Below are 27,766 nucleotides of genomic sequence, written 5' to 3' on the forward strand. Positions count from 1 at the left end.
CAGCTATGTTGCGTGCGTGACCTTGGCACGTGCCAACCTTGTGCCTCCCGTCTCTTTTCGACTGCAAGGCGTTGGGTTGCGTGCTGTTCCTGCTCTGCTTCCGGGAGCACCCGTTCCCGGATTCGTCCAAACTGCGCATCCTCAACGCAAACTACAACATCCCGACGACCAACCCGCAGAACGACATGTTGCACGACCTCATACGTGAGTGTGCGCCGTCCTGGACAGAGCGCGTGTCGCTCCCTCCTCTCCTTTCTCGGTTTCTGACAAAAACTGAAAGTGTCAAAAACACAAAACATAGTATCACCTATCACTACTATGCGACTTCACATGTCAAAGGCCCCTGTAACCCAGGGAGCTTCAGAAGCTGAGCAGGTTTTCGTGTCACTCAGATTTTGGAGCACTCCCCTTTAGAACATCAAAGGCAAGAGTATTTTCGAGACTGGAAACTCGTAAACTATGGGGAGGTTACAGAAAGCACTAAAATACAGAGATGGGCTAGTTGGATATGCCTTACGAACAACGAATAGCACAAAGGACAGACAAGGACATGAACACCGACGGGACTGGCGCTATCCCGTCTTTGTGTTCGTGTCCTTGCCCGTCCTTCGCGCTATTTATTGTTTATGAGGCTACGGAAAGGTTACGGCCGACCGAGACGGGACTTCCGGGGTGGTTTGCCAATCAAGGCGGCCATCTCTTTCGGCGGCTGAAATGGTTGCAAGAGAGATTTTTTTATCGTGCAACTAGCTCAGAGGGCAGGAAGTACCTAGCGTTCCGGCCGACTTCGCCTGAGAAGACGTAACCCTTGCGTTTTTCTCTTTAATTCTTGCCTAACATGATCTTTTACAGAAATAACTTTACGTGCCGCTTCTAAAGTACACACATGGGCCTGCGCGTGTGTCTTCTTCCTTGTGTCTGTTGTCGTTTGCGCCTTACACAATGCTTCATAAATGCGGTTCATTAATTTTACTTATATTTGAGACTCTTCGCACTTTTCTTTGCATGCGGAACTGGATTTTAACGGTCTAAGCGAGGACAGACTTACGCCAGCCAAACTATTCCGTGCTGCATAGTCGAGGCTGGTGCAGCCATTACAGTGCTCCAACGCGGTCAAAGCTATTGTAATATCCCGAGATATAGACCTTTTCCGCTTACTCTTGCCCCCGACCGCCAAGTAGGCATATCTGGTATGGGCGATGAAAAAATATCAAAACGTTTCAACCTGAAAATACTAAAAAAAATAGAGGAGGCAAAACGAGAATGTGTGACGGTTACACTTATCTCTTAAATGCCTTCTATCGGCGTGGCGACGGCAAAACAATGTTTTCGCCCATACTGGAAGTGACGACAATTCCAGATGGCGGCGCCCTTGCGAGAAGGGTCTATTTCCCACCTAGAATCGAGAGAAAATTGGGTGTAAATAAGGAGTTGGCTAACTTACGGTGTGCAATCAAGAAAAGTAAAAAAATGCTATTTTTAGATTGTGGGTCCTTGGCTAACTCGTTATCGCGGTGAGGGGCACTGAAGCAAAGGTGACTGTACTTCCGAGTCAAAAACGTTTGTTTATATTCTGCCTTAGCTAACTAGCCTTATTTACACCGTGGTCATCATTGATCCCAACACTATGATTACTAGGAGGGGGCTGCCTTATGGTGCTTAAAAGAAAATAGCAACTCAAGCCAAAAATAGGGGCGGGATACCTTTGGTTGTGGGGCATCTCTCGGGATTTTACGGTACCTGCGCGAGCGTGTCGAGACTAAAGACGAAGCCGCTTGCTCTCGCAGCACCGCGGACGCCACGCTAGCCTCGACGTCGTAGCGGAGGATATTTGACGCGTAGTTTGCACACTTGGTTCTTGCCGAGTGTTCCCATGTCTGGGCTTGTGTGGACCCGTCCCGCTTGGCATGCGTGTCCCCCAGGGGGCATGCTGCAGGTGAACCCGTCCTCCCGCCCCACCATCCACGACGTGGTGGACAGACTGCAGGAGATGGGCGAGGCCCGCAGGATAGACCTGACGGAAGCGCCCGGCCTCCAGGCCGCTGCGGCCGCCCCCGCGCCTCCGGCGAGCCAGGGGGAGGGCGGCGTGCCCCACGGGACGCCCAATTCGGCCCCAGGTATGAACCGCGGTGACGGATCATTGCATTGATGCGGGAAATCTCAATAACGAGAGAGTTTTCACAAAAAATAAATAAATAAATGGGACTGTCGACAAAAAGAAATGGATAGTAAATTGCTACACAATTGTGTTGCATACCTCTAACTTTTATTGGGTACACCATATTAACACGATTAGCACTAATGCATCTAGGTTACTTGAAGCGCAATCTAAAATCTGCGCCCCCTCGCCATCGTAAATTACCTTACGAAACGTATGTCTGCCCGAATTTAGAATATGCATCTACCATCTGGTCCGCTCACCAAACCTGCCTTATTGATCATATCGAATCTTTTCCAAATCGAGCTGCTTGTTTCACTTCATCATTACACTCGCATTTCGACAGCGTATTATTAGTAAAACAAAATTATTCGATTTCCTTGCTGGAAACGCGCCATACAATTGACCTTTTATGCTTAATCCACAGACTATGTTATAGCCCCGGTAGAACTTACTGCTCTCTTCTAGAGTTGCTTTATAAAGAATCACAAACCTTTAACACTAAGAGCTTCAAGCATATTTTTGAGACCACATTAGCATTCAACAATTCTACCTTATTACGTGCCATTAAACTCTGGAACAATCTTTCTGAAGCCATAGTGTCTATTTCTGGTCATAAACTATTTCGGTCAGAGATAGCAACCGTTATTTTAGATAAATAACAGTGTCTGATCCTTTTATCCATTCATTTCTTCTAGGTGAAAGCCAGCTGATTGTGTTTTTTGACCGAATATTAACTGAATATTATACGTCCATGTTTACTACATTTGAGATAATATTGTATATATGTCTGTCTCGTTTCTAAGTTTACGTGGTTTGCATAATATCTGCTTCTGTAAGAACTGTGACTTATACTGATATCTGTGATAATGTGCTGATGTTAATATGCAGTGCGGTATGTGCCATACTTTCTTGTTCATGTTTCTATCCAACTGTATTGCCCCCCCTCATGTAATGCCGAAAGGCCTTTGAGGTACTTTGAACAAATAACAAAAATAAATATGTGAAATATTCTACCTTCACAAACGTTTAGTGATTCACTGAGTTTCCAGATGCCAGTCGCCTTTGTTCATGACGCTCTTTATCAGATGGTTGTTCCAAAAATGAAGCGATACGACCGCTAATCGGGCTGATAAACCCGGCAGTCTTCCAGAGCCTCCCATACTCGTGAGCTCCTCCCCCTCAGTGCGCACAGATGGTCGAGCTCCTCCTCACCTACCCCCTGGTCACATGACCCCTCTTAACCAATTAGCATTGGGCACCTCACTCCCCCCTTCCGCCCGTCAACCAATCTATGTCGAGCCTCACTGCCACACTTTTATCTGGGCTTTACGAAATGCCAAACACCTAGCCAAAGAACTTTTCACATAAAAAAAAATCCGTCAGGCGAACAAAGTGACCCGCACTGACTGTATTCGCTAAGCAGTATGACTGCTTAGCTCATTGGTTGATGGCCACTGATGTTTGGGGACCCCTACTGGGTCAGCAGAAGTGATGGCAGACCCCATCCATTGGGGGAGGAGGGGTGCCTTAGACGACTAAATGACAAAAGGGTGAATAAGAAAAACAACTAAATGCATGCAAACCAGCTTTTGAACTTTGAAACGGAGAATAATGAACCCTAGAGTCACTAAATGAGCTACGCTTAGAGTATCGGCACTCCGTTCCCCGACATTGTTGTGGGCGCCGCCATTTTGGCTCATATGCAGAGCAGACGCAACTGCCGATCGTCATGATTCAAAAGTGCGACTTCCTCGGCATTCGGTTCGGTGTTAGAAAGGTTATGTAACATTGCTTTGCTCTGCCGCGAACTGTTTGAACATTTGTGGAGGGCGGAAAAGCGCTTCCTGTGATTTCAGATAAAGCTTCAGATAACTGGCAACCATGATTTTAAGACACAATATGGCCAAGTGACGTTACTCTGAAGCGTAGCTTATTCAGTGGCACTAATGAACCCTATTCACTAGGAACATATGGTTTGGTCTTCTATTCAGCGTTTCGAAATGGCCCGCGTCAATAAAAAAGAAGTTTTATTGCGTGGCTTGACTGACAGTCAAGGACGGCGGGAACCCTAAGGAGGCCTTCGGGGACCCCAAGGGGTGTGCAAACCCTTATTTGAGAACCACTGGCTGGCATTTTGAATCCCGTTGAGTTGTGGTTGATTATGCACCAGACAGATGGGCCGTTGTGTCAACGGCCACAACTAGAGTGTGAGCACGCATTGTCGCCGAGGTCAACTGTGGGAGGGCATCTACATTTACACTGTGTGACTTGCATATGTAAGCCAAGTTTTGACTGTATATTGCGATTCTGGGAAAAGGGGAAAATAAAACGGCAACAGAACTGCTAGGAAAAGAAGGCGCAACATGCGTCAGTCAAACTTAGGTTTTTTGGAGGCTGCCTCATGCTTATGTCTTTAAAGCTCGTGTCGACGCGAAAGTGATGTGGATTGTTAGTTAGATGTTTTTTCTTTTATTAAATTATCAGTTGAAGTCTAGCGCTTGTCCCCGTCTGCAAATTCCTTGTCTTTGTCATTTGTATGCTGTTTACAGTTGTATCAATATTTGGGATACTTTTTTTTTTTGAAGAACCTACATATGCTTTGAGCACGATGTTCAATAAAAGTAGGCAAAAACAAAGGTAAAAAAAGACAAACAAACCGGAAGTGTGTCGGTGTCCGCTAAAAAGGAGGCTGTAGCAAGTTTGTTTGCAAACAAGTGCAGTGAATAGGGAAACTCTAGCATAGCCCAAGTGGTGGTTCTTTTGGAAAAATAGTGGACAGTTAGGGGCCTTTTAAGAAACAACCATTGTTTTTGTGCAAACGAAGTAAACTATAGTGAAAAAGAAAAGAGACGTTTGGGAAGGTATTGGCAGAGTGGCCGTCACCCACTGGTAGGAAGACATGACGCTTTTTTTCTTTTCATCTCACTGGCAACTCAGTGACGGCGCCGACGCGACCGGCTCCCGCAAGGCCAGCGCCTACGAGGCCAGCTCCCGCCAGGCCGGCACCACCCGCGGGCCTTGCGTCGGGCCAGCCTCCGGTCGTGCAGCAACCGGCAAACACCCAGCTGCCAGAAGCCGGGGGCTGGGGCGCGGGCAGCTCAGGCCTCCTGACGTCCCTCCGTGGGGGCGCAGGAAGCCTGCTCAAGCGGCTGGGGGACACCTCTTCCAAGGTCATGCAGATGGCCCAGCAGTAAGTGATGGATGCACGTTCCTTCTTATATTCCACCTTCCCTCCCTCCATCTTATTTCTTTCTCACTCATTTTTCTCAGTTCTTTCGTGCCTCTCTCTTTCCTCATTCATTTTAAAGCAGAACGTGTTTGTTGGTTGGCTTCTAAGCCCAAGAGCTTCATGATAACACGGCCAGTTTTCTGTGCAAGAATCACTTTGTCCCTTGGCGGGAATCAAACCAACAAACTCTCGGTCAGTAATTCAATGCTCTGCCCCTGCTCTGCCGGAGCGGCTGAAAAGAGCGCTATTTAATCTATATATATCTATTTCTCTGGCTAAGGTATGTAGATGGCAAAACAAAAACGACGAGAAACAAGTTAACACAGTTGTAGAATACGCAAGTTCAACAGTGCTGAAAGCTAGAAACTTCTTAGTAAATCTAGTAATATTTTTTTATGACAATTTCGTTCAGATATGATGTTTCTGTCTTGTATTTTGTTTCACCCCTCCCTTTTGTAACGCATCCAGGCTCAAGGGGTACCAAGACAAATAAAGTTAAGAACTAATGAAGCTCAGCTATGCTGGTGTGAAGCGACTGGTGTTGCAAGGATTTTGTTTACCCCCACCAATATTAGTTTTGGCAGTAACATATTTTTCAAACTTCCTTTGCAAGTTTGGGCCTGTCGAGTGGTTGGTGAGGAAGTGCTTTTTTTTTTTAATGTTTTCTCAAAGCATTATTTGTTTGTTTCTTTTTTTTTTCTTTTTTTCAGAACAATGGGAAAATCGGATTTGGACTTCAACTACATCACCAGCCGGCTTGCAGGTGACTCTCTTCCCTTCTCTGAGGGCACTGCACTTGATTGCACCTCATAGGAATGTGAAATCTGCTTCTTTTTTAAAAAGGTCACAAGTTTTCTTTGCAATGAGCTATGGAATCAATGAGCACTCGCAACATTACATTGCTATGAAAACATCGAACAAGCCACAAAATTTTGGTTATTTGGCACACATTTTTTATTAATAATTTCCGATCGCAGCAGCTTCGTTGGGTAAGCTGCCAAAACATGCAGATGCTTCCACAACTACTTCCAGAGGCACCTTAAAAGGATGTGACAACCCCCCCCCCCCCCCCCCAAAAAAAAAAAAAAAGAAATATATACATATGTATGTTTTTGCACAAAACATTTTATATATAGTACTGGGGTGTGACATCTGTGCCAATTGCGCCATTTTGATACAAACCCAATTTTCTGCGCCTAGTTGTGCCAAAAACGCGAAATCGGTTGAAATTGCGCCACACTGCTCCAAAGTAACTAAAAACTAAAAAAAGAAAAAAAGTTTGGGCGACGCTAGATTAAGCGGGAAACGAGAGCTTGGTTGGCAACATTCAATCTTGTTGTAGTAAAGTGCACGGGTACAGGCTGGCGCAAGCAACCGCCAGATTCAAAGATTTCAGCTGTAGTATGCTTCTATATTTATTATACATGGTCTTTTCACGATTTTCCTACTACTTTCCGCTGTCATTTTTGACTGCATGCGGACGGTGTGCTGTCAAACTGTCTTGCTGTCTGGCTGTCTGGCTGCGGGAGGTACGACGCACAGGCTATCAAAGGCACGTAGCCAGAGGGGGGGCTTTCATTTTGCTGGGGCCTCCTCTCTCCCCTCCCCCTCATCAGAATTTTGCCATAAGCCCCCCCTCCCCCCCCCCCCCTTGAAATCAAAATTCTGGCTACGTGCCTGGGCTATCAAGATGATCAAACCTAAGTATTTTTTTCGTTTTGAGAGTAAACCTTTTCTTAAAAGTGCTATTGAGCGCCTTCATTATGTAATTGTTCATTCGTGTCCGTAATCTCGTCAAAATGGACGGCGCCGTGGGCATGAGTACTTTCGGTTTTCGCACACGTGCTTCCAGTGCGTAGGCAATTGAATGAATCGGTCACACACCCGTATTTAGCGTGCATGTGCTGCTCATAATCTTTCTACCAATTCATTATTTACTTTGTGACTCCCTTTTGTGGGGAGTTTTTTTTTGTTTTATCTGTACGTGCTTTCTATGAGCGTCCGATTGATGTCTGGTTGTAGTAAACCGTGCTTCCCTGTTCATGCTCTCGAATCACCACTTTAAAAGGTTTTGCACTAAAATTGCGCTTTGGCGCCAGTTTGTATAATCTTGAGGTACCTGGTGTCCACCTAACTTTGCAGCAAGCCTGTGTTTCCTGTCCTTGTCTATGCGCATGAAACTCGCGTTTGCCTTTCCCGTTTTTTTTTCTTTTATATTTTATCTCGGTGTGTATCGGCGCTGATGTCTTATTAAAACCAGGGTCGACAAAAATATTGATTAAAAAAATAAAAATCTGATTTATGTGATTTATATTAGATTTTTTATGATTTAAATTGCTGATAAGTTGCTCTAACATTTTCTGCTCCAAGCTGTAGACTTTTTTGCTGCGAAGTTGCTCCAGAATGCATAAACTACTGCTCCAAAACGAGAATATTGTGCTCCTAAGCTGCTCCAAAATCCAGATTTTTCTGCTCCAAAAATTGCTCCAAAACGTGTTTCACCTGTCTCACCCCTGATAGTATGAAGCACAAACCACAAACAGCTTGTCAGATGTCCTCCAACTCGTATGCCTCCCATTTGTCACGTCCCATGTATCTCGAATGGAGTGTGGCGTCCAGGTATCACGAGCTCATCAGAAAGTGCACACAAGGATCACAACATTTATTTTAGGGGCGAAGCTCCTTAGGGTCTAGCCTTGTACGGCGTCCGTGCTCACATCGATTGCCACCCCATCTGTCTTCTTAAAAAAAAGAAAAAAAAATGTTTGTGCAGTCGACAGGATTCGAACCTGTGGGGGGGACCCCAATGGATTTCTAGTCAATCGCCTTAACCACTCGGCCACGACTGCGGGACGAGTAGGGGGCTCTTGAGATGTGGTAGTAACTCAAGAGCTGGGGTTTCTGTCATGGATGAAACATTGCATGTAGCCGCTCAACGTCTATACAGGAGAGGGTGCTGCGGTCAAATGCGTATATAATCGTGTTAAACATTGCATGCATTGGCTCAACGTTTATAGACAAGAGGGCGCTGCGGTCAAATGCTCAAATGTGTATATAACCATGTTCCATACCACACATTCTCCTTCTGACATGGACCGTTGACTTAAGCGGTGGAGATGCGTTCCCACGGCTTCTAGCGGATCCAAGCTTATCCGCTAGAAGAACCACTCACTGGCTCTGCATTTCACCGACCATAAAGCAGTAATGAAGTCGAAACGCAACCCGGAACTCAGCACTACCCATGAGCAATAAAAAAAAATCAGCACTGCCTATGAACAATAAAATCAGTATCATCAGCACCACCAGAGCTTCGTCCCAATCAACATCATTCACCACGTAGAGATGCAGTCATTTTTGTGTTCCATAAATAAATCAAATGATTGATTGTGATTAATTAATTGTTTGATGTACAATTTTATTGATTGGTGTATTAATTTATTAAAGTGTGTGAATTGATTTATGAACCAAATAATTGATTTAATATGGATGGATGAATTGATTGATACAATTGTTTATACATTATTAATTGATGGATGATTTGAGTGAGTGATAAATGAATTTGCTGATAATGAAATGAAGGATGACTTGATTGACAAACTAACCTTTTGATCACAATATGGATGGATGAATTGATCGATAAATGAAATTAGGAATTATTGATCAATAGATAAATTGATTTACTTATTAATTTGTTGACAAATTGATCGATAAAATGATATCTGAAGTAATTGATGGATGAATTGCTTGATTGATAGAATTGTCTAAATTGATTGATTGATTAGGTAATGTCTGAATTGGTTGAGAAAATTGTCTAAATTGATTGATGAATGAATTGCTTGATTGATAAAGTTATGTCCAAATTGATTGATTGATAAAAAAGATGGTTTAATTGCTTGATGGATTGGTAAATGACTGCTTGGCCGTCGCAGTGATGTCGTACCCGGCGGAAGGGCTGGAGTCTGCGTACCGCAACCACGTGGAGGACGTGCGGGGCATGCTGGACGCGCGCCACCGAGGCCACTATGCCATCTACAACGTGTCCGGGCGGGCCTACTCCTCGGCCAAGTTCGAGTGCAAGGTTACCGAGCGGGGCTGGCTCCCCCGCAAGGCCCCGCCCCTCCACACGCTCTTCTCCCTCTGCCGCAGCATGCTGGGCTTCCTCTGCCAGGACGCGCGCAACGTTTGCGTCGTCCACTGCCTCGTGAGTCATGTTGCTGCCGTTGTGCCAACGCCTTCTGGCTATGACGTCTCGTCCGAGTTTCCTGATTTGCCTCCTCTATCTCGTGTCGACATTTCGCGATGCTCTATAGGCTTAAAAACCATCCCTAAAATGCATTTCGCGTTATTGAGGCCACAGTGCTGCTTCTTCTACACCACCAGCTGGAAGCCAGCGCAGGAAGGAGATTGGACTTGAGTGCTACGTCATTGTTCGGTTGGGACTTAAGTCTCCTAGCCATCTACTGACATGACACCCGTGTGTTCGATCATGTACGGTGCAGTTGGTGCTTTCAGATGGTCTAGATTTCCATAGGGCAGCAGCAGTTTCTCGGACACCTTTTTGTCTTCGAGGGCAACGACGAGCCGATCTCGACTCCTCTCAAAGGACTCCGTAACTGCACTTGTCTACCAGCACATGCAACGCCGCAACTAAGTCTTCTGCGGACTTGCCGTCTCGCGGAACCCAAGCGTTGAGGTGTGCTCTTTCAGAAATTACGTTCTGACAGGGAACGAAGTGGGTGTCGAACTTGCCGAAGGCTACCGCAAACTTTTTCCGTTCTGCGTCGCCGAGCTTGAATGCATTTAGCACGTCTTCTGCTTGAATTCCCGTCGGGTGACTCAGCACAATGACTTGGTTGGCTTCTGACCTCGTGTCTCGATGCCGTACGGTAACAAAGATATTGCTTCTTTTACGTCATCCAATCGTTTGGGTTCGCAAGGCCAGACGGCTCCGCCGGTTTGATCTGAAAGGACGTGGTCTCCGGCTTTGTTCTCGACTGCGTACCAGAGGCTCAGCTGTGGCCGGACGTACCGACGCAGCCGACCATCGGCGAGTCGGGAGCTTGAAGCGTGGCTATCGTTGACCATAGTCGCTCGCAGCTTACTGGCTGCCTTCTGACACCATGTTCAATTCTGTACAGAACAGACAGGAAGAACGACGTAGCTGGCAATCAGCTCAACGAACGAAGTGCGGATATTTCCACGTTTAGAGCCCAAACGTACAGTATAACACATAATGTGCAATTTCCGGCCGCCGCCCGCCTCTATTAGGTGACATGGAAAGTCGAGCACTATGGCTTTGGTACCTAAGAAGTGTTGCGTCTGCGCTTCTGCGACGGACTTGGGGGGGAGGAAACCGGAAAATGGCTTTCTGGCTTCTCGGCAGACGATGGACCCGGGGGGCTCTCCTTCTTTCAGGACGGCAAGTGTTCCTCGGCCGTGCTGGTGTCGGCATTCCTTGTCTTCTGCCACCTGTTTGACACTCCCGAGGAAGCCCTGCAGATGTTTGCCGTGCGCCGGTGTCCCGTCACCCTCTTCCCCTCGCAGCTCAGGTATTGGTTTTCTCCTTTTCTCTCGTTGTTTTAGAGTCGCACGGGCCTGTGGCCCGAATTGGACAGCGGCAAGGGCTGCTGAGAGCTGCGAGAAAGAGCTGGTGCAGACTGTTTGAGCGTGAAACATTTTTTGGCTAGGTGTTTGGTGTTTCGTGAAGTCCAAAACTGAAGCCTGGATAAAAGCGTGGTCTCAAGAGTCTGCACTGATTGGTTGGCAGGTGGGAGAGGAGGAGTGAGGTGCCTGATGCTGGTTGGTTAACGGGGAGGCCACGTGACTAGGGGAGTAGACGAGGGGGAGCTCGACCACCTGTACGCACTGAGGAAGAGGAGCTCCCGAGTATGGAAGCTCAGATCGCCAGGTTTATCAGCCCGATTAGTGGTTGTATTGCTTCATTCTATAATTGGTGATCGGTTAAGAGTTGAGAGGTAGCTCCTCCAACCTCTCTCCCCAATGAAGGAGCGAATGCTGGAGAGGAGGTGGCCTCCTCTCCGGTGTTAGATCTGCTAAGGCGAAAAGAGGTGGGGGGAGTTTCCACTTTACTCTTAACCTGTCTTGAGCTAGAGGAACAACCATCAAGTGTACACATGGCAACCGTTAAACTATCTGACGAAGATTGCCGTGAACGTAGGCATCTGGAGTATGGAAACTCGGCGCCTCGCTAAACGTTTGTGATGCTAGAACGTTTCACGTCTGCAACATAATTGACTAGCAATTTGCCATACATTTTATAGCAGATATAATTGCTTCCCGCTATACGGAGAGCAAATCAGCCGAAGCGCGTCTCTTTGTGCGTGAAAGAGGAAGCACAATAGGAATTGAGGGTGTTTGTTCACGTGTGCAATCAAGCTCCTCTCCGGCGGACATCATTTTTTTAGTGGGTGAACAATGTCTCGGCAGTGAGAGTTCCTTGTGTGTTGTAGTGCCTCTGGTAGTTGTCAGTTGACAAAAACAATGTTCCTTTTGAGGCATGTTCTCTTCCCTTTTTTGAAGGCAAAGTCCTCTCGTGCAAAGAACTGTAAGAAACCAGATGGCAGCAGAGAAGGATTGTTCCAGCACCCACATGCAGCAGTCCTCCAATTAGAGCTTGGCAGCTTGCTCTCGCTGTTTGCCCGCTGCGCGAGGAGCGGACGCAATTGCTTGCTGTAGTACGGGGAGTTCCTGAGAAAAAAGAAACATGTTTTTTGCCCTAGGTAAATAAACCATGCATCGCAGAAAGCTTGAACTCCACGAGAATGTGGCGTTAGCAGTTGGGATAGAACGCGCAATTTTGAGAGCATGACGTTACCTGGATCAAATGATACTTGAGAAAAAGGAAATTTCTCCATGAGCCGACATCCATCTTGGCCTAATATCGTCAAAACAAGTAAATGACATTGTTGCTGCCTGTAGCATCTATTTCCCTGTAAAAACACTTATCAGCAAGAAAGAAAAAAACATTTTTTTTCTTGCTGATAAGTGTTTTTCACTAATATAAATTCCACGAGCGACCGCAATGTCAGTTCTTGTTTTGACGATATTAGGCATAGGTAAACGTGAACTTGCTAAAAAAAAGAAGTAATTTTTCCTTAGTTATTTTTTGGGCAGTTTGATACCTTAGACCCATGTTACGGATAAAAAAAACGGGAAGCGGGATGGCCAAAAAACATGGTTTTCGTTTAAGGCTTGTCAAATTGGCAGCGATGCCAGGCGCGTTCTAAGGCAATTCCCGCATGCTTTTCTATGGGCGGAAGGCGAACAAAAAGAGTTTGAAATAAGGACTTGACGCAGAAGGCTGCATTTCTCCAGCGCCTCATAATTTGACGAGCCTTAAACGAAAAGCATGTTTTTTTGGCCATCATGCTTCCTGTTTTTTTTTTATCCGTAACATGGGTCTAAAGTATCAAACTGCCATTTTTTGTTCCAGGTAAATGTCATGTTCTGAAATCTTTGCGTTCCACCCCAACCACTAACGTCAAAATCTCACTGAGTTTTAGCTTTTTGTAATGCATGCAGTACTAATCTCTTGTTATAACAAAGTTGACGGGACGGCAAAAAAATTCAATTTAAGTGGTAATTCGATAAAAGCGATCTAGCCAAAAAAACTGTGCCAGCAGCCTTGAAGGTGGAAGGTGGATAAGAATATTGTGGAAAAATGAGACCGTATATTTAATCAAACAAACCTTGGTTATGAACATCCCGCGGCAGCTTTACTGAGGAAAAAGATAATTAAGTGGAGTTTGCCGATAATTTCATCCGGCCATCAGTTCTCCTCGAACTGCTTCAAGCATCGCAGGAACACTGTCACCGCCGCTGCACTCCACTTTGTTTCGAAGCATCCGTAAAATGTTTCACATATCCACAGTCGTCGGTGTTTCCCGAGGTGCCTCTCTGACGTCGCTTCGTGTTTACCCTGGCTGCACGCAAGGTCTATGATCGCAGCATCTGTGGCAGGAGCAATAACAGCAACAACTGCATCGACAAGCACGAAGGGATCAAAGTTGTCCTCGGTGGCTTTGCACTCCTGTAGAGATTGTTGCAGCAATGGAAATTGTACGCTGGCTTGGCTAGCATGCTCACAAGAAAACATCTGTTGTGCACAAAGCTGTTGGCAATCTTTCACCTTCGGGTCGCAGGCGCGCTTTCTCCTGTATGAGAAACTTCTCGAACCCGTCCAATATGCCTTGCTTGTTCCGCAAAGTGGTGGACAGTGTCGAACAGCCGATGCTGCAATGTCGAATCCTATGGCCATTTAGGACTTAGGCTGGCCATTTTTCTCAACCTCGCAGACCTAAGCGACTTTCGGTAAACACGTCCAATTCCTCATACGACGCACGTGTGCATGTAGTACGCCACAGGTGCATGCATCGGGGGCTTTCGAAGGGATGATCTCCTCCGGGTTCTATTGCTCCCTTGACCTGATTCTGTCAGCAGTCGGGCAGCATCAGCTGCGAGCACCGTGAGTAGCGTCAGAACGTTGACGCTGCTCTTGCTGCTCCGTGCCCGCTTTCCTGCATCGGCGCATGAGCATCGGAAGCGGCTCTCTGCCAGTTGTGCGCGCTCTGCCCTCCGTCGCCCGTTTACTCTGTTTTCCCGGTTTGCTGTTTGCCTCAATGAAGAAGGGGGAGGGAACACAAGGGTTTCCCATGCACCTCCATGTAGTCATGCATGCTTTCGGCATTGCGGCCTTCGTAATAAGCGTGGTCGGCCGCCGATACACTTAGAATAATCCGGTTAGAAATCCGTGCATTTCGGTCGGGACGATGTTGAACTTCGATAAAAGTGATCATTCAAGTGAAGCGATTTCGTTATAATGAGGGATTACTGTAGCTTATTTACCTGGGCCGAAAAAACTCTATTTTTTCTTCCCGGAACCTCCCTGTGTATCAAAGTATTCATGCAACCGATTGTGCTTCTTCTCTTTGTGTGGGTTTGCTTGTGTTGTTGAAGCAGCGTTCCTTTTTTGTACGACCTTGCAGGTATATTCGGTACCTCTCCCAGATGGTTTCCAAGAATCAGCCAGTGTTGCCGCATCGGTTTCCTATGCACATCTCTGCTGTTACCGTGAAGCCTGTGCCACTCTTTACAAAGCTCAAGTGAGTCCTCATTGTTTTTGTTTTTAATATACAAAAGCCAGCGTAGTCAATGACAATGACGTCATGGTGTTATAGGGTTCTGTCAGCTCAGCCTTAGTTTTCTGCAAACATATACGTTTATTTATCATTTGCAAATTTAACCAAGCGTGAAAAGGCATACTAGGACTGTAGCCGTCTTTGAGTAATAGGAGCTAGCCCCTTTGTCAGTTTAACTAGACGTTTCAAAAAGGCTGGTTCTTACAGGCATGTTGACTCTTCTGATTGGGTTGTCTGCTTGAAGTTTGGACTACAGAAGGGTTAGCACATGCTGCATATAGAGTTACCTGCTCAAGTATAGAGTTTTTGTGTTCATCATAAAGTGAAATTTCCACTATCTTTCTACCAATTTCAGCTGTAAAGTGCAAACAAACATTGCTGGTCAGACATTGCAAGTGATACCTTTGCAAACATAATTAACTCGTAAAGTTATCACCTGGAGGGCCCCTCTAGGACTTCCTTTTTACAAAACGCACAGGCAGAAGACGTCCATCGACGAAAACTAAAAATGATTGCTGTCTAAATGCACATTCAACAGTGTCTGGTTAGCTGGCGTCATTGGAACAGGTCCATTCCAACTCCCACCTGAGGGGTTGTCTTAAGCCTCCACAATCCAATCCAATCCAAATCCAATCTGGTCTTCTATCTGGAATGTCACCATTTTGCAGGGACGGATGTCGGCCCTTCGTCGAAGTCTACCTCGGAGAAGAGCGGTTGCAGACTACCTGCCAGGAATACGACCGCATTCCGTAAGCACACTTTTCTCGGTTCCGTCGCGACCCCCATCGATCGCGGCGTTATCGCCATTGTCCAATTTGTAAATTGACAAACTTGGTGATTGACGAAGTTGGTGATTGATTTTGCTTCTCGGTTTCATCGCAAAGGCACCACAACTTCACGGAAAAGCAGGTGACGATACCGCTCAACGTCGCTGCGGCCGGAGACCTCACTGTTGCCGTCTACCATGCGAGGTCGTCCTTTGGCAAGGTGGGCCCACAACCCCGGCTGAATTTTCCAAAGAATTTTCGGTGAAGTTTGTGTGACGAGATCTGAGCGTGTTGACAGATATAATTGTGTTCAGCGAAAGACTTCGTGTTACGTAACATAACCTTAAAAAAAAAAAAAAAAACTAGAAAGAGATTTGTTTTTTACATTCAACCACATATTACATGTTATTCCGTCCGCCTCTGAGCAGAAAAGCTTTGCACTCGCCGAACCGATGAACCACCTTCCTTTCTTCACCTCAATCTTTCTTTCTGTGCACAAGAATGAGCAGGAGCATGATCACATTGAGAAAAAGCGTAGTTAGCTTTTATCGCAAACTTGTGCCACAAAAAAAAAAAAAGGAAACAAGAACGAGCATTAAATTTTTAGCAGTGATTGTCGCACGTCAGTGTGACAGCTGGGTGGAGCGATACTGCGAGAGAGAGTGAGTAGGCAAGGCCACGCTTCTTCTACACTAGGGGTAAGAGTACACTCAAATCTTCTAGAAGTACGGAGAAGCGTTCTTTCAAGGTCATGCATAAGCAATAGTTTTAAAGCCAATGTATTTCTAAACCCGTGTCATAGTTGTTTAAGGTAGTCTTTGTGGGAGCATGACTGCGACGCCGAGGGCGGGTGTTGAGGTGTCCGTCGGCCAGCGTCTCTCGACGACTTTTGTCGACGATGGCGACGTTGTTTCCTGCAGGTGATGCCTGTAAAAATCTGCCAGATTCAACTGTACTCTGGATTCATTGCCCCGGGAGCCAAGCAAATCACCTTCTGCAGGTCAGTGCCAGTTTTATCCCCACTAGAGCCACTAAATGAGCTGCGCTTAGAGTATCAACACTCCGTTTCCCGACATTGTTGTGGGCGCCCCCATTTTGGGGCCTGTGCAGAGCATACACAACTGCCGATCGTCATGATTTAAAGGTGCGACTTCCTCAGCATTAGATTCAATGTTAGGGAATTTATGTAATATTGATTCTCTATGTATCGAACTGTTTAATCATTTGTGGAGGGCGGAAAAACATTTCCTGTGAATTTAGATAAAGCTTCAGATAACTGGCAACCATGATTTTAAGACACAATATGGCCAAGTGTCGTTACTCTGAAGCATAGCTTATTTAGTGGCACTAACCCCCACCCTATATAGGGTATATATATATTTTTTTTTTTATATTCATACGTTTTAGATTTTACTATCAAAACCAGTTTTTGGTTTTGATAGTAACGCACATGTAGTTTTTGGGCACCGATTGTGGCGAAAAAAACTGTGCGGTAGAATCGTGGAAACGTGTAGAGTTCTGCATTTTCTGAGTTTATTTTTGAGCAAACGTATTCTGTCTAAAAATGACTGTAGTCACACTGTTTAAAAACTTCGTCCAAATTGCGATCTAAAAACATACTTTTCACATAAGGCTCATAAAAATATTAGACCCCGGAGAAAATCGTCCGTCTGCGTTAAGTCCCTATTCGAAACTCTTTTTGCTCACATTCCGCCCATTGAAAGTGCGGCGAAAGAGAGGCGGGAACACACTCGATCTCACCTCCCCGCCGTCTACTTCCGCTTCCATGCCTGAACCCTAAACTTTGCCCACCGAGCAAACGGCCACAGATATCACATGGAAGCAGATCTTCACACATTCTGCTCTCACCACTCTTTGTCAGCACGATCGAACTTGTAAACATTTTTTTTTTCTACGTATAGTAGCGACACTGGCACCCGAGCACAGTTACAATGGCAACTTCGCATCTCGTCCCCCGCTCGGCAGGCACGAAATGGACGGCATCGAGGAGCTGGACCGCTACCCGGAGGGCTTCACGGTGGTGCTGGACGTGCAGCTGGGGGACACGCCCAGCCCCAAGCTCACCAACGGGCTCTGGGCCGACCTGGAGCACCTGGAGACCAACGCCATGCTGCTCTTCAGCACCGACGACGAAATGGAGGCCTGCGTCAGTGAGTCGGGGCCCCAGTTTCGTCCAAGATGGCGCACGTCGGCGAAGTTTTCGAGTGGGGACACTCTAACCGACGTTATTAGATCTAATCGGTTGTGGAACTCCGCTGCGGTGGGCTAGAAGGGGCGGTGTCGCGATCGCTCGCTTCTGCCAGCGCCCGAGAGCAGTCCCACACTTCGTGCCTAGTGCGTCGCCGTCGTCATGCTACCATCTGTAAGCCGGTAGCAGTGTCGTAACATTATAGACTAGTTAATGTGTGGAGCAGGTGTTAGAGACCGAGCGTTCCAACGACACGCCCTGCCGTTCTCGTTTCGTCGGCAGCCATAGCAGACGACGTTGAAAAACGTGCCGGCAGCTCTACCGCTGCAAAACTTCAGTTGCGGCTTCAAGTGCTATCCGTTGTCCAGCATCTACTCAAAGTCCCGCAACCAAATGGATTTAGTAACGCTGGATGTACTCGATGGGGCCACAGTCGGAATCACGTGGCTGTCAAAGAAGGTCTACAATTGATGCGATCGCCAGGCGGGGCGTCGTAGTGCTCTGTTGCACAACAACCAACCCTTTTTGTTTTCAGTTCGAGAGACGGAATGACCTTCCGTTTTGTCTTCCGGGATAAGGGTGTGTCATAAGTGGGGTCGTTTGTTTGGGGTTCTATATCTGTATTTCTGGAAATTCGGAGAAGGGGAGAAACATAGAAGTTGAGCGTTTATTTTCGAGGTGATAATTGATGTGAAATCAGCCTTCCCTAGTCATCATTTCCATCTCTCGCACTGAATTTCTTTGGGCTACACTACTGGCTTTCTGGGAGAGCCGTTCGTTTCACAAGAAAAACTGTGTTAGCAGTGCATACAGGACGACGACAGTCTTCTGGTTAACCACAAAGCAAAGGATCAACTTCTTATCACAGCCGACACGGTATTTTAGCGCAAGCTTGAATCCAATTAGAGGTGCAGTGCAATGGCGGTCATTAATGTGATTGTCCTTCCTCGCCAATTAACTGTTTTGAATGTGAACGTTCAGCAGAGATCTGTCTGGTTGGGTGGATTGATTAAAAAAGGAGGACATCCGACTAAGCCCTGGTTGGGAACCTTTGGTGTAGCCAGGAACTTTTTTGGGAGTGGGTGCTGAGATGGCTAAATGGGTTGGCTGGATTTAGGTTTGGGGAGGGGAGGGGAGGGGAGGGGAAGGGAAGGGAAGGGAAGGGAAGGGAAGGGAAAGGAAAGGAAAGGAGGGAGGGAGGGAGGGTTCAAGCATATAAGCCCCTCCCTTTTAACGTTGAGGATTCTCAACATTGAAACTAACCCCCGACAGACAATTCTTGGAATCGTGGCACATACAGACTACACCAGAAGACATAGATAAAACCCTCAGCACATTACCGTCTGCCTACGTCTGTGGGCTTCGAGACATCACCAACTCAAGAAGAGATGGACCACCGTAAAAGCAGAGAAGAGTTGAGTAGGCTTCGAAAAGTAGGGTTCTTTTAGAGCTTTATTGGACGTTGTTCTTTTCTTAATTAACTGTCTGGTGTGGACGTCAGCCACGTGGCAGCCCCTGATGCTCCGTTGCTTTCGCAGGCCACTTCTCGAGGAACGTTCCTCCCCGGCCTCCCCCTCCTGCCACCCCCAGCCTGCCAAGCAGGGAGACGTCTCCGCAGCGCTCGGAAGGGGACGTCGTCAGCCCCGTCACGTCGGCCGAGGTAAGTTCCATTGAGAACTCTGTTTGCTTGCACTACGAGATGTAAAGCAGACCACCACTTGCTACGAAACCCATATAGCTTTAGTCTTAGGTACGGAAGTTGAACCATGGGGTGAGTGTGCTTCCCGTTCTACATACTTAACTGACCACAAAGCCGTGTTGTGTGTGATTGAGGAGATCGGTGGTTCTCGACCATCTATGCTTTGTGGATCGGCACTCCATGATAGAGGACCCTGTTCATGGTGAGGGGAAGGGAAAGGTATAGGTTAGTTATGATAATGATTTAATAAATGGATATAACTGAAGGCTAGTGTGAAGTGGACTTGTCTCATTGACATACACACGAGAAAACTCACCCGAAAATTGAAATGTTTCTTCTCAATTAGAAAAAAAGACAACTTTATTGACAGGCCTGACTGATGAGGCAGGGCTTTGCGGACCCCGAGATTACCTTCGCAAACCCCCGGAGGGTTCGCAGACCCCCATTTGAGAGCCACTGGAGCAGATAATGAGGGAATGTGCATAAAAGTGTGCTTAACACTGCAAAATAAGAGCTGTCACCATCACCTCTTTGCACGCTGTGGTGAAGATCGGTGGATTAATTTGTCGGCGCCGCAGAAACTATGCTGGCTTTGACATTAGGGGCGTGCAAGTAGTGGTTCGAATCGAATGGTGCCGTGTCGTCCGTAGCTTCGACGGTGCTACCAGAGCCACTTGCCACAGCTCTCCTTTGCACTGTCGAGGCTAGATACGGCGCAGCGCCGTTCGATTAGACTTCACACAAAGACGTCGACGCCGAGCGTAAGAACGCCGTCGTTTACCGTGCAGAACTTGTTGGGGGAAGGCGCCAAGGACCGGCTGGAGGCAGCGGCTCCGGCGGCCGCCGACGGAATGGCGCGGCGCCCACCCCGGGCCAAGGAGGTAGACCTGCTGAACCTAGCGAGCTTCTCGATCGACGACGGGGCGCCTGCAGACCGCCCGAACAGCACGGTGGACGATCTGCTTGGTTCGTCACCCTCGACCGGCGCTCCGCCGGGGTCGCGTCCCACGTCCAACTTCGACCTCCTTGTCAATCATGGGGTGCGTTGTGACCGTCGCTTCCTGCCCCCTTTCCGCATTCTCTCTCTCTCTGTCTTCCTTTTTCGACGCAGAATGTATTGTGTTGCTTTAAGCTCGAGGGATCCCCATAAATTTGTTTTCGATGGCGGTTCAGGAACCCATTCCTGTTCCGTCGTCGACCCGTTTAAAGTGGCGCGAAAGGTTACGTACCTCGTAAACGACGATACAGACAATGAGGATAGTTTGGTCGATAGTTATGCACCAGTGAGTGGCACAGACCTGCTAAAAGGAGTGTTTGAACTAGAAAAAATGCTTCACTTGGGGGAGATACGGTTGAGAAATCTGTGACGAGGGAACCTCTGAGTTCCTGAGAACCCAGTTTGAGAACCCATACTGTAACATGCTGCTGTAACAGAAGAGAATTGCACGAGCACTGCATCAGAGTTTTTCACAATGTCATGGTGTCATCGGATGTAGTAACGTCGGGTGTCGAGTCGTGGCATAACTTGACATTGGGTCGCGTGATGTCGGACCACGACACTAACCAGTTACACAGCTTCGTTCCTTTGTCAATCTGGTATGTTTGGGTGATAGATCGAAGGGGCGCTTCAATTTCTTTACAGCCGACGCAGCAGCCGTTGATCGGTGACCTCTCGGGAGCTCCTGCCTTCGACCCCTTCGCGGGGAAAGGCACCGCAGTCCCCACGGTGAATCTCCTGGAGGCCAAGTCCCCCTCCGGGGCTGCCAAGGGGGACGACCCTTTCGACCCCTTCGGGACCGCGAGCTCGGCAACGTCAGTCGCCACGGGTTGGGCCAACAGCAGCCTCAGCGCCGGGAACACGCCTCAGGTTCGTTTCATTTCTGACATTCTCTTCGTGTCTACACCTCCGGAAACTTGCATCGTCTACGACTGAGCTACACCGAAGGAAAGCGTGAGCGGTCGAGGTTGTTTTCACGTTGAGTTAAGCTTGTTTCTGTCCTGTGCTAGATTTGGCTGCCAGAAGTCAAGAACAGGTTGGGAGGGGGAGGGGGGTCATTTTGTCACATACGTGTCCTGTCCGGGCAGTGAGCTGGGCACAGGTTGTGTATCTGTAACGTCATGCGACTTTAAGAGGTCATATTATGGTGTAACGTGATCTCCTGAATCATGGTCTCATTGTACATGACTGTATGAAATGCAACGGTGAAATCTGGCACTGGAACGTAACGCTGCAACACGACGGTTTTTTTCCACGAAATTTGTGTCGAATTCGGCTGATTAATCACGTCCCGCGTTAAAACGTCTTTAGCAAGTTCGTTGTTCGTGGCTTCACTCTAACATTGCTCCGGGAAATGAACATTGTTTCGAGCGCCCCATCCTCACCTGTACGGACGCATCCGCGCCTTTTCCTCCCGCAGCACAAGCAGGGCGGTATCCCGAACAGTGTTTCGGCCTTCAATGTGGCCAGCCAGGCGTCATCGTCCGCCTCCGGGATGCATGACACCATGCCGGGAACCTGGGACACCCTCTTTCCGGGCAGCACCTGGGTGCCCCTGGTGCCCTCGGCCCCCGGAGGTGCTCCTGGGCCTGGCGGGGGCGGCCTCACGCGCAACGCCTCAACCCCGAACCTTGAGGCCCTCGGGCGCAAGAACGACCCTTTTGCAGATCTGGGTGAGTCGGCGAGAGCTATCGGTCGGTGAACAAGCATAGGTACGCTGTCATTGTGCGCATTAAATAAGCTACGCCAAAGTCCTTCTATATGCTACCGGTCGCTAAACTTCTCCGTGACACTATGGGGAGAGCTGGGTACGCGACCACGCGTGGCGCCGGTGTCAACAAGGGGGCTGAGAGCCACCGGTCTATCCAGCACTGCTGGGAGTCTGGCAACCGGAAAGTGGTATCGCAATTTCGGCCTCGCTTTGAACAAGCCACTAATAGAATGCGGTGATGGGTCGTCGCACTGACGGCGTTTCTCGTTGAGGGAGGACACTAGTACCTGGGAATATCAACTCTTGAACCACTCACTCAATTGCCGTGAAATATGCTGGTGGTGTTTACAGTATAGACCACTTACAACGTAACCGCTTATAGTGCAGGACCGGGTATAATGCGGTTTTTTTAAACCACCGGTTCGCCTCCCATAGAACTCCATGTAATTACATACCGCTTAAAATGCAGGCGCACGAAGGGAAATACCGGTTATAGTGCGGTTTCTGGCACAGCCCGCCGACCACGCCGACGACCGGAGCAGCGAGCACGCTTCCCTGTGCGACATAACGGCGCTGACGGCGCGAGCCTCAATTTTGGCCGCAAGCGGCACTGGCGGGGCAAGGAGGTTGCTCGAAGAAGCGGGAAGAAGCGAAGAGAGAGGCTTCAGTTGCCATAGCGACGGAGGGACACACGCACGTGTCGTTCACGTGCGTGCGTCCCTCCGCTGCGTTGCAAACAAAGAAACAAACAGCAGCAACGACAGACCAATCGCAGGTCGAGGAGAAGTGTTTGCGCGCGTTGCATGTCGGTCACGGACCGGCTGCTTCTATCGGCAAACATGGCGTCGGTTGTGATCGTCGTCGTAGATGGCGTTCATCTCATCGTTCTGCGTAAAAGCTCTATCCTTGACTGTGAATTTTCGTTGTGTGTCGCTATGATAACCCAGCACGTACTAGAAGGGAAGATCCACCTACTCGTGCGGCGATGTCGTGGCGGCGCTCTCAAGACGGCAGAAACGCCCGTGTCGTCGTGTTTGTTTACTTCGACTACAGTGGTGATTTCTAATCATTTGTGTCCTCGAACATCGCCCGGATTTCTTATTCTTATTATTCTTATTCCTTCATGCGTGTGCTCAAGTTCAAGGTATTACTGGCGCGTACCGTATGAAGGATGCGAATTTTCACGCGTTTTCATATCCGGAGAAAAGTGATTAGGGTTAGCAATACTGAACGCTCGCACCGTCCGTCCGCAACCCGCGACGCCGTTAAAAGGCTGCGCCAGGCAAAAGCCGCTCATTTCTTTCAAAATGTGTGACACACTTGAGACAGAACTGTACTAGTCTGGTGAAATAAAGGCTTTCATCAAGCTAAGCTTTATTTTGCATCTAACATAAAATAAATTCTTTTACAAAGGTAAGTTGTCTTATGGCATGTATTTTGGCCTGAAAAATTGATGTTTTGGTTATAGCGCGGTACCGCTTATAGTGCGGATTTTCGCGACTCCCGCGACATACGTTATATGCGGTCTACACTGTATAGCCATATAGAAGGAGGGCATGCAAAGTTTCAGCCCTAAGACCAGAACAGAGTAAAGCATAGCTTGGCATGGAATCTGCTCAATGAATTCATCGTTGAGAAACGGTGTTGATAAAATGTTTTTCTAGTAAAATGCATACTGGCATAGCTGTTGCCTGTTACTTTATATTAAGTGAAATTTATTCCAAATAAAACAAAAGTTTGAGGACACCTAAACTCTTCTTAAGGGTTGTGAATGCGAAAGCATGAATGTCATTCTCCCGCTCCCTCAGTTTGTCTGTGGCATAGTGGCGTGGGCTGTTTTGTGTCGCTACTGCCGAATTAGCAGCCGACGGCCGAACGCGCGCTCTCGTGAAGTGGCTGCACTGCGCTGAGCTCAGCCGTACAGCTTCTCCGAAGTTTACCCAAGCGGGCTGTAGAGCCAGGCCGGCACAGTTGCACCTCTCAGCGGCATTTGGGCCGCTGCGTGCACTGCGCCGCCACGGAAAGAGCTTCTCTGGTGGCGTACATTGGAACTACGCTGTGCGAGAGTCAATAGGAGGAGTCTTTTCTTGATGACGCACGCCATTCAATGGGAGCCTATCCATTGGGACAGGGGAGTTTAGTTGCTGTTTGGCGTGGCCTCAAAGCTGATGACATCGGTTTGCTCCGTGGAGCAGTTAATGCTTCGGTATTAAAAATGGATCAGAGAGAAACTCGCTCAAAGTGCTTTAACTTCTACCTTATCTTTGGAGTCGTTAAACTGAAAATAATTTAATAAAAAATAACTATGCAGTGTAAACAAATGAAACCTTCTGAGAATACTCTCTAGGTTTGGGTGGTTGTTAATATGGCATTTTTCAAAACCGACTTTTTTTACAGAAAGCTTTTTTCCTGCATTGTGTCCCCCCTTAAAGTAAGAGCCTCCACCTTTGTGCACTCGGCTCACTGATCAAACTTCCTTATCTGCAACATTCTCCAAAATAATATAATTCTTCATTCCTCTTCAATCTTGCCTGAAAACGAATGTCGCTCACCATCAAACTTCTACGCTGCTAGAAGCTCCATCGAGCAGAGGCACTGTGAATTTGTACACTCAATTGTCTGGCTCTTTTTCGCTTGCAAAGACACCATTTTGTTTGAAAGGAAACAAAATAAGCTTATTTATTAGTTTTGCTATTAGATATCAATAAAGAATGTCCGGTGCTCGCGCACAGCGATTGATTACAGTCATAGAAAAATGTTGGTGTACAAGAAATTGTTTTTCGCAAAAACTACTCGTAATTGCGAATTTGGGGTAACTTGTCGAGGGCAAGTTAATCGATCACTGTGTGCGAGCTAGACAGCGGCCAGACGAAAATGCCCCCTCCGAGACAGTGGCACTCCCGGCAAGAGTTCTTGACCCCATACAAAACTTTGGCCGAAATTTCTTGACCAGTAGCGTATTGAAGGACCCTGACTACGCTTAGACTGAGTGTCGACTCTCCATTCCTTGACACTGTGGTGGACGCCGCCATTTTGTTGTTTATGTTAGCCGACACGACGAGAACAGCGAGGAGGAGTGTCGGTTGCCACACTTCCAGCATGTGCTTTCTAACTTCGACAGTACTTCGACCTCACGTGGGTTTGGAGCTGAAGCATGGTGGAAGGCAACGAGCGCATGCTGAAGGCCAAGCGTTTAAAAGAGACGCCCTGCCGTTCTCATTCCATCTGCGACTACAGGGCTACTAAATGGCTATGCTAAGAACAGGGCTTCTCGGGCCTTTAGATCACAAAGAACCCCTACTGCGGTGCCTTTAGGCTTGTCCTCGGAGACAAGCCTAAAGACACCAACTAGACAAGAAGTTGCAATTCATCCGACATAGGTAGCAGAGTATTGGCCGTGCCACATGGTCCACTGTAATGATCCGATCTTGGTGACTGCATGTACGTCAAACTTTTAATGCGAAAGCATTAACTGTTTCATGGAGCGAGCTGACGTCATCAGTCTGAAGCGCGAAAATGGCAGATAGTTCCCTTCGGTTCAATTGGGTGCCGCGCGTCGACGAGGCTCCCATTAGCCGCTGCGCTCGTCAGTTTCCACGATCGCTCACCCTATGGCACCGCGTGTCCATCAGCGCGGAGCATCCAAGGTCACCAGGGGAGCACACGCGCCGACTGGCGATGAAAAATATGCAGCAGACAAAAAAAGGGAGCGAACGAGCGGCTTGCAGGCTTTCGCATTCACAACTTATAAAGAATGCTTAAGTGTACCTCGATCTTTTTTGTTGACCAGTTTGCTAGACATTTAGCTGGATTAGACTCTTCAAGAAAAATATCAAGCAACACTGGCGGTTGCCACATCTTCGGTATCGCCCCGCCCTTTGAAGCTGGTAGTTGAACCCGAGCTCACGTTTAACGTCGGTGCAGCGCTCATTTTCAATACATGCCCAGGACACGTGCCCAAAGTGTGGTGGCCTTGGATGATCGGCAACGAAGCCATTTAGATAGCTCACACTTTTTGAAAAGGGTTTGTGACTTCATAACGTGTGAATCGTGGCCTTCCTAGAGGACACTAAAGCTAACTGCATTGTACTCTCGGCGAAAATTGGGCGGAGTTGCCCTTTGAAACGTCCTCGGCGGCCTTAGAGGAGACGTGACGAGGCGCACCAACGAGCATTCTAAGAACTTGCAACTTTCTTGCGCTTACCAGAGCCGCCGAGCAATCTACGTTTCAGATTCACGACACTCCGATGCTTGAATTCATGGTTGCCAGGTATTCGAAGTTCCTTCCAGGAAGGGAGGAAATGCTTTCTTCAAGAAACATTGAAACGTTCCGTGACAGAGAGAGAGAGACGATTCGCCCAAGCTTCTTGTAACGGCATCCAAGTCTCAGGAAATAGCATTTTCAAAGGGTAGCCATCGCCAGTTGCATCCGCTCCGCACCGAGCACCAAAACGGTGTCACCCACAAGATAATCGTGGAATGCAGGGTCTAAGCTTAGCTTATCGAGCAGCTTTGGCACTGACAATCAATTGCACACTTGTCGTCGGCCGCCCGCGTAACGCTTGACTCGTCGCTCGGAATGTAGGGCCTTGCCACCATGCTGCAGTGCCTAGAACGTGTATGCGGAGCGTAAGTTGGTCTACTTCTCACACAAGGGTTGCGATGATGTCAGAACGCCAAGCTCTTACTGGCTGATTGAAAAAAATAGTAATTAGACCTCAAGGCATCTAGCATTGAGGTCTACCCACTGACCTTTCAATCAAAGCCAATCGGAAGCAAATGACTTGCTCACCACATTCGACTGGTGTGTTTTCCGTCCCGTTCAATTCATTGTTTCTCGTTCGTTTACGTCGGCACGAAGGCAACCTGACCGGAGGCAGCAGCGGCGCCGGCGCAGCTTCCAAGACGAGCGCCGCGCCGAGTTTCCCGGCATGGTCGCAGAAGCAGCAGCAGCAACCCAGCGCCAACAGCCCGCAGCACACTGGAGGCGGGCCGCAGGCCGGCGGCAATGGGAAGTGGCGGCCGCCGGGTGCGAGTGCCGCCGTTCCCCCAAGCGCCGCCGCCGCCACTGCCGCGCCGACGCCCCCAAAGCCAAACTACAGCGCCGCGGCCGCCGCGTCTCAGGCGGCAACCAGCGTGTTTCCGGACAAGGCCGCCACCGCCTTTGGAAACGGTTTGTTTTTCCGTTTGTCGTTTCTGGGAAGTAAAGATTTGGGGCAAGGTTCTGACATAGGAACCGTTACATGCAGGGGTTCCCAAACTGGGTTCCGAAGAACACAAGGGTTTCACGCGTAGGTCTCGTGGGTTCTGTGAGCATCCAAATTGCAGTGCCCCCCCCCCTAGTTTAACCTTCCACGGACCGAGCTATGAATTGAGCTGGTGTTGCGGGCAAAGCGACCTCGCTTTTCGCACTAATATGTATATATATTTTACCTTGTGCCCCAGGTTAACCCCCCCCCTGCCTTCTTATTCTGTCTGTAGTCCTCCATTTTGTCTTATTTTGTCAGTGCAGTTAACTCTTATTCACTTTCTAAATGTCTTTATTGCCCACTATTATCGGTTGGCAACAGGGAGGAGGGAGGTGTTCTTTGGGACTCTTCGGGGCTTGCTGAGGTTTGCTGGGCCGAAAAAGTTTGAGAACGCCTGCGTTAAAACATGAAACAATCATGGGGCGGTGCGACCCGAGGAGGGAGGAAGGAGAGGTGGGGCAGGGTGGTGAAACTTTTTCGGGAAATGGACACTCAATATCTGGATTGCAAGGCATGGAATATACAATACCCAGAAAACCTGCAGGCACAACCGGTAGCTACAGATGGGTACCTTCAGATGCACTTT

At 48.1% G+C, this 27,766-nt stretch overlaps 1 protein-coding gene across 2 annotated transcripts in view; it reads left to right on the forward strand.

Moving 5' to 3' along the window:
* Window positions 1-27,766, forward strand: part of LOC115330291 (cyclin-G-associated kinase) — a 41,867-nt gene that overhangs the window by 6,623 nt on the left and 7,478 nt on the right. For both annotated transcript variants that reach the window (XM_029992061.4, XM_042289462.1), the window contains 16 exons: window positions 69-204; window positions 1,923-2,117; window positions 5,099-5,351; window positions 6,101-6,153; window positions 9,320-9,591; window positions 10,806-10,939; window positions 14,396-14,512; window positions 15,217-15,297; window positions 15,433-15,535; window positions 16,236-16,315; window positions 17,302-17,486; window positions 19,063-19,184; window positions 20,012-20,263; window positions 20,866-21,090; window positions 21,641-21,893; window positions 26,793-27,104. In XM_029992061.4, coding sequence (XP_029847921.2) covers window positions 69-204; window positions 1,923-2,117; window positions 5,099-5,351; window positions 6,101-6,153; window positions 9,320-9,591; window positions 10,806-10,939; window positions 14,396-14,512; window positions 15,217-15,297; window positions 15,433-15,535; window positions 16,236-16,315; window positions 17,302-17,486; window positions 19,063-19,184; window positions 20,012-20,263; window positions 20,866-21,090; window positions 21,641-21,893; window positions 26,793-27,104 — 2,773 coding nt within the window. The remainder of the gene's footprint in view (window positions 1-68; window positions 205-1,922; window positions 2,118-5,098; window positions 5,352-6,100; window positions 6,154-9,319; window positions 9,592-10,805; window positions 10,940-14,395; window positions 14,513-15,216; window positions 15,298-15,432; window positions 15,536-16,235; window positions 16,316-17,301; window positions 17,487-19,062; window positions 19,185-20,011; window positions 20,264-20,865; window positions 21,091-21,640; window positions 21,894-26,792; window positions 27,105-27,766) is intronic.

This window comes from Ixodes scapularis, unplaced genomic scaffold (genome assembly GCF_016920785.2).
Source record: "Ixodes scapularis isolate PalLabHiFi unplaced genomic scaffold, ASM1692078v2 PGA_scaffold12__126_contigs__length_90152505, whole genome shotgun sequence".
NCBI classification, from domain to species: Eukaryota; Metazoa; Arthropoda; class Arachnida; order Ixodida; family Ixodidae; genus Ixodes; species Ixodes scapularis.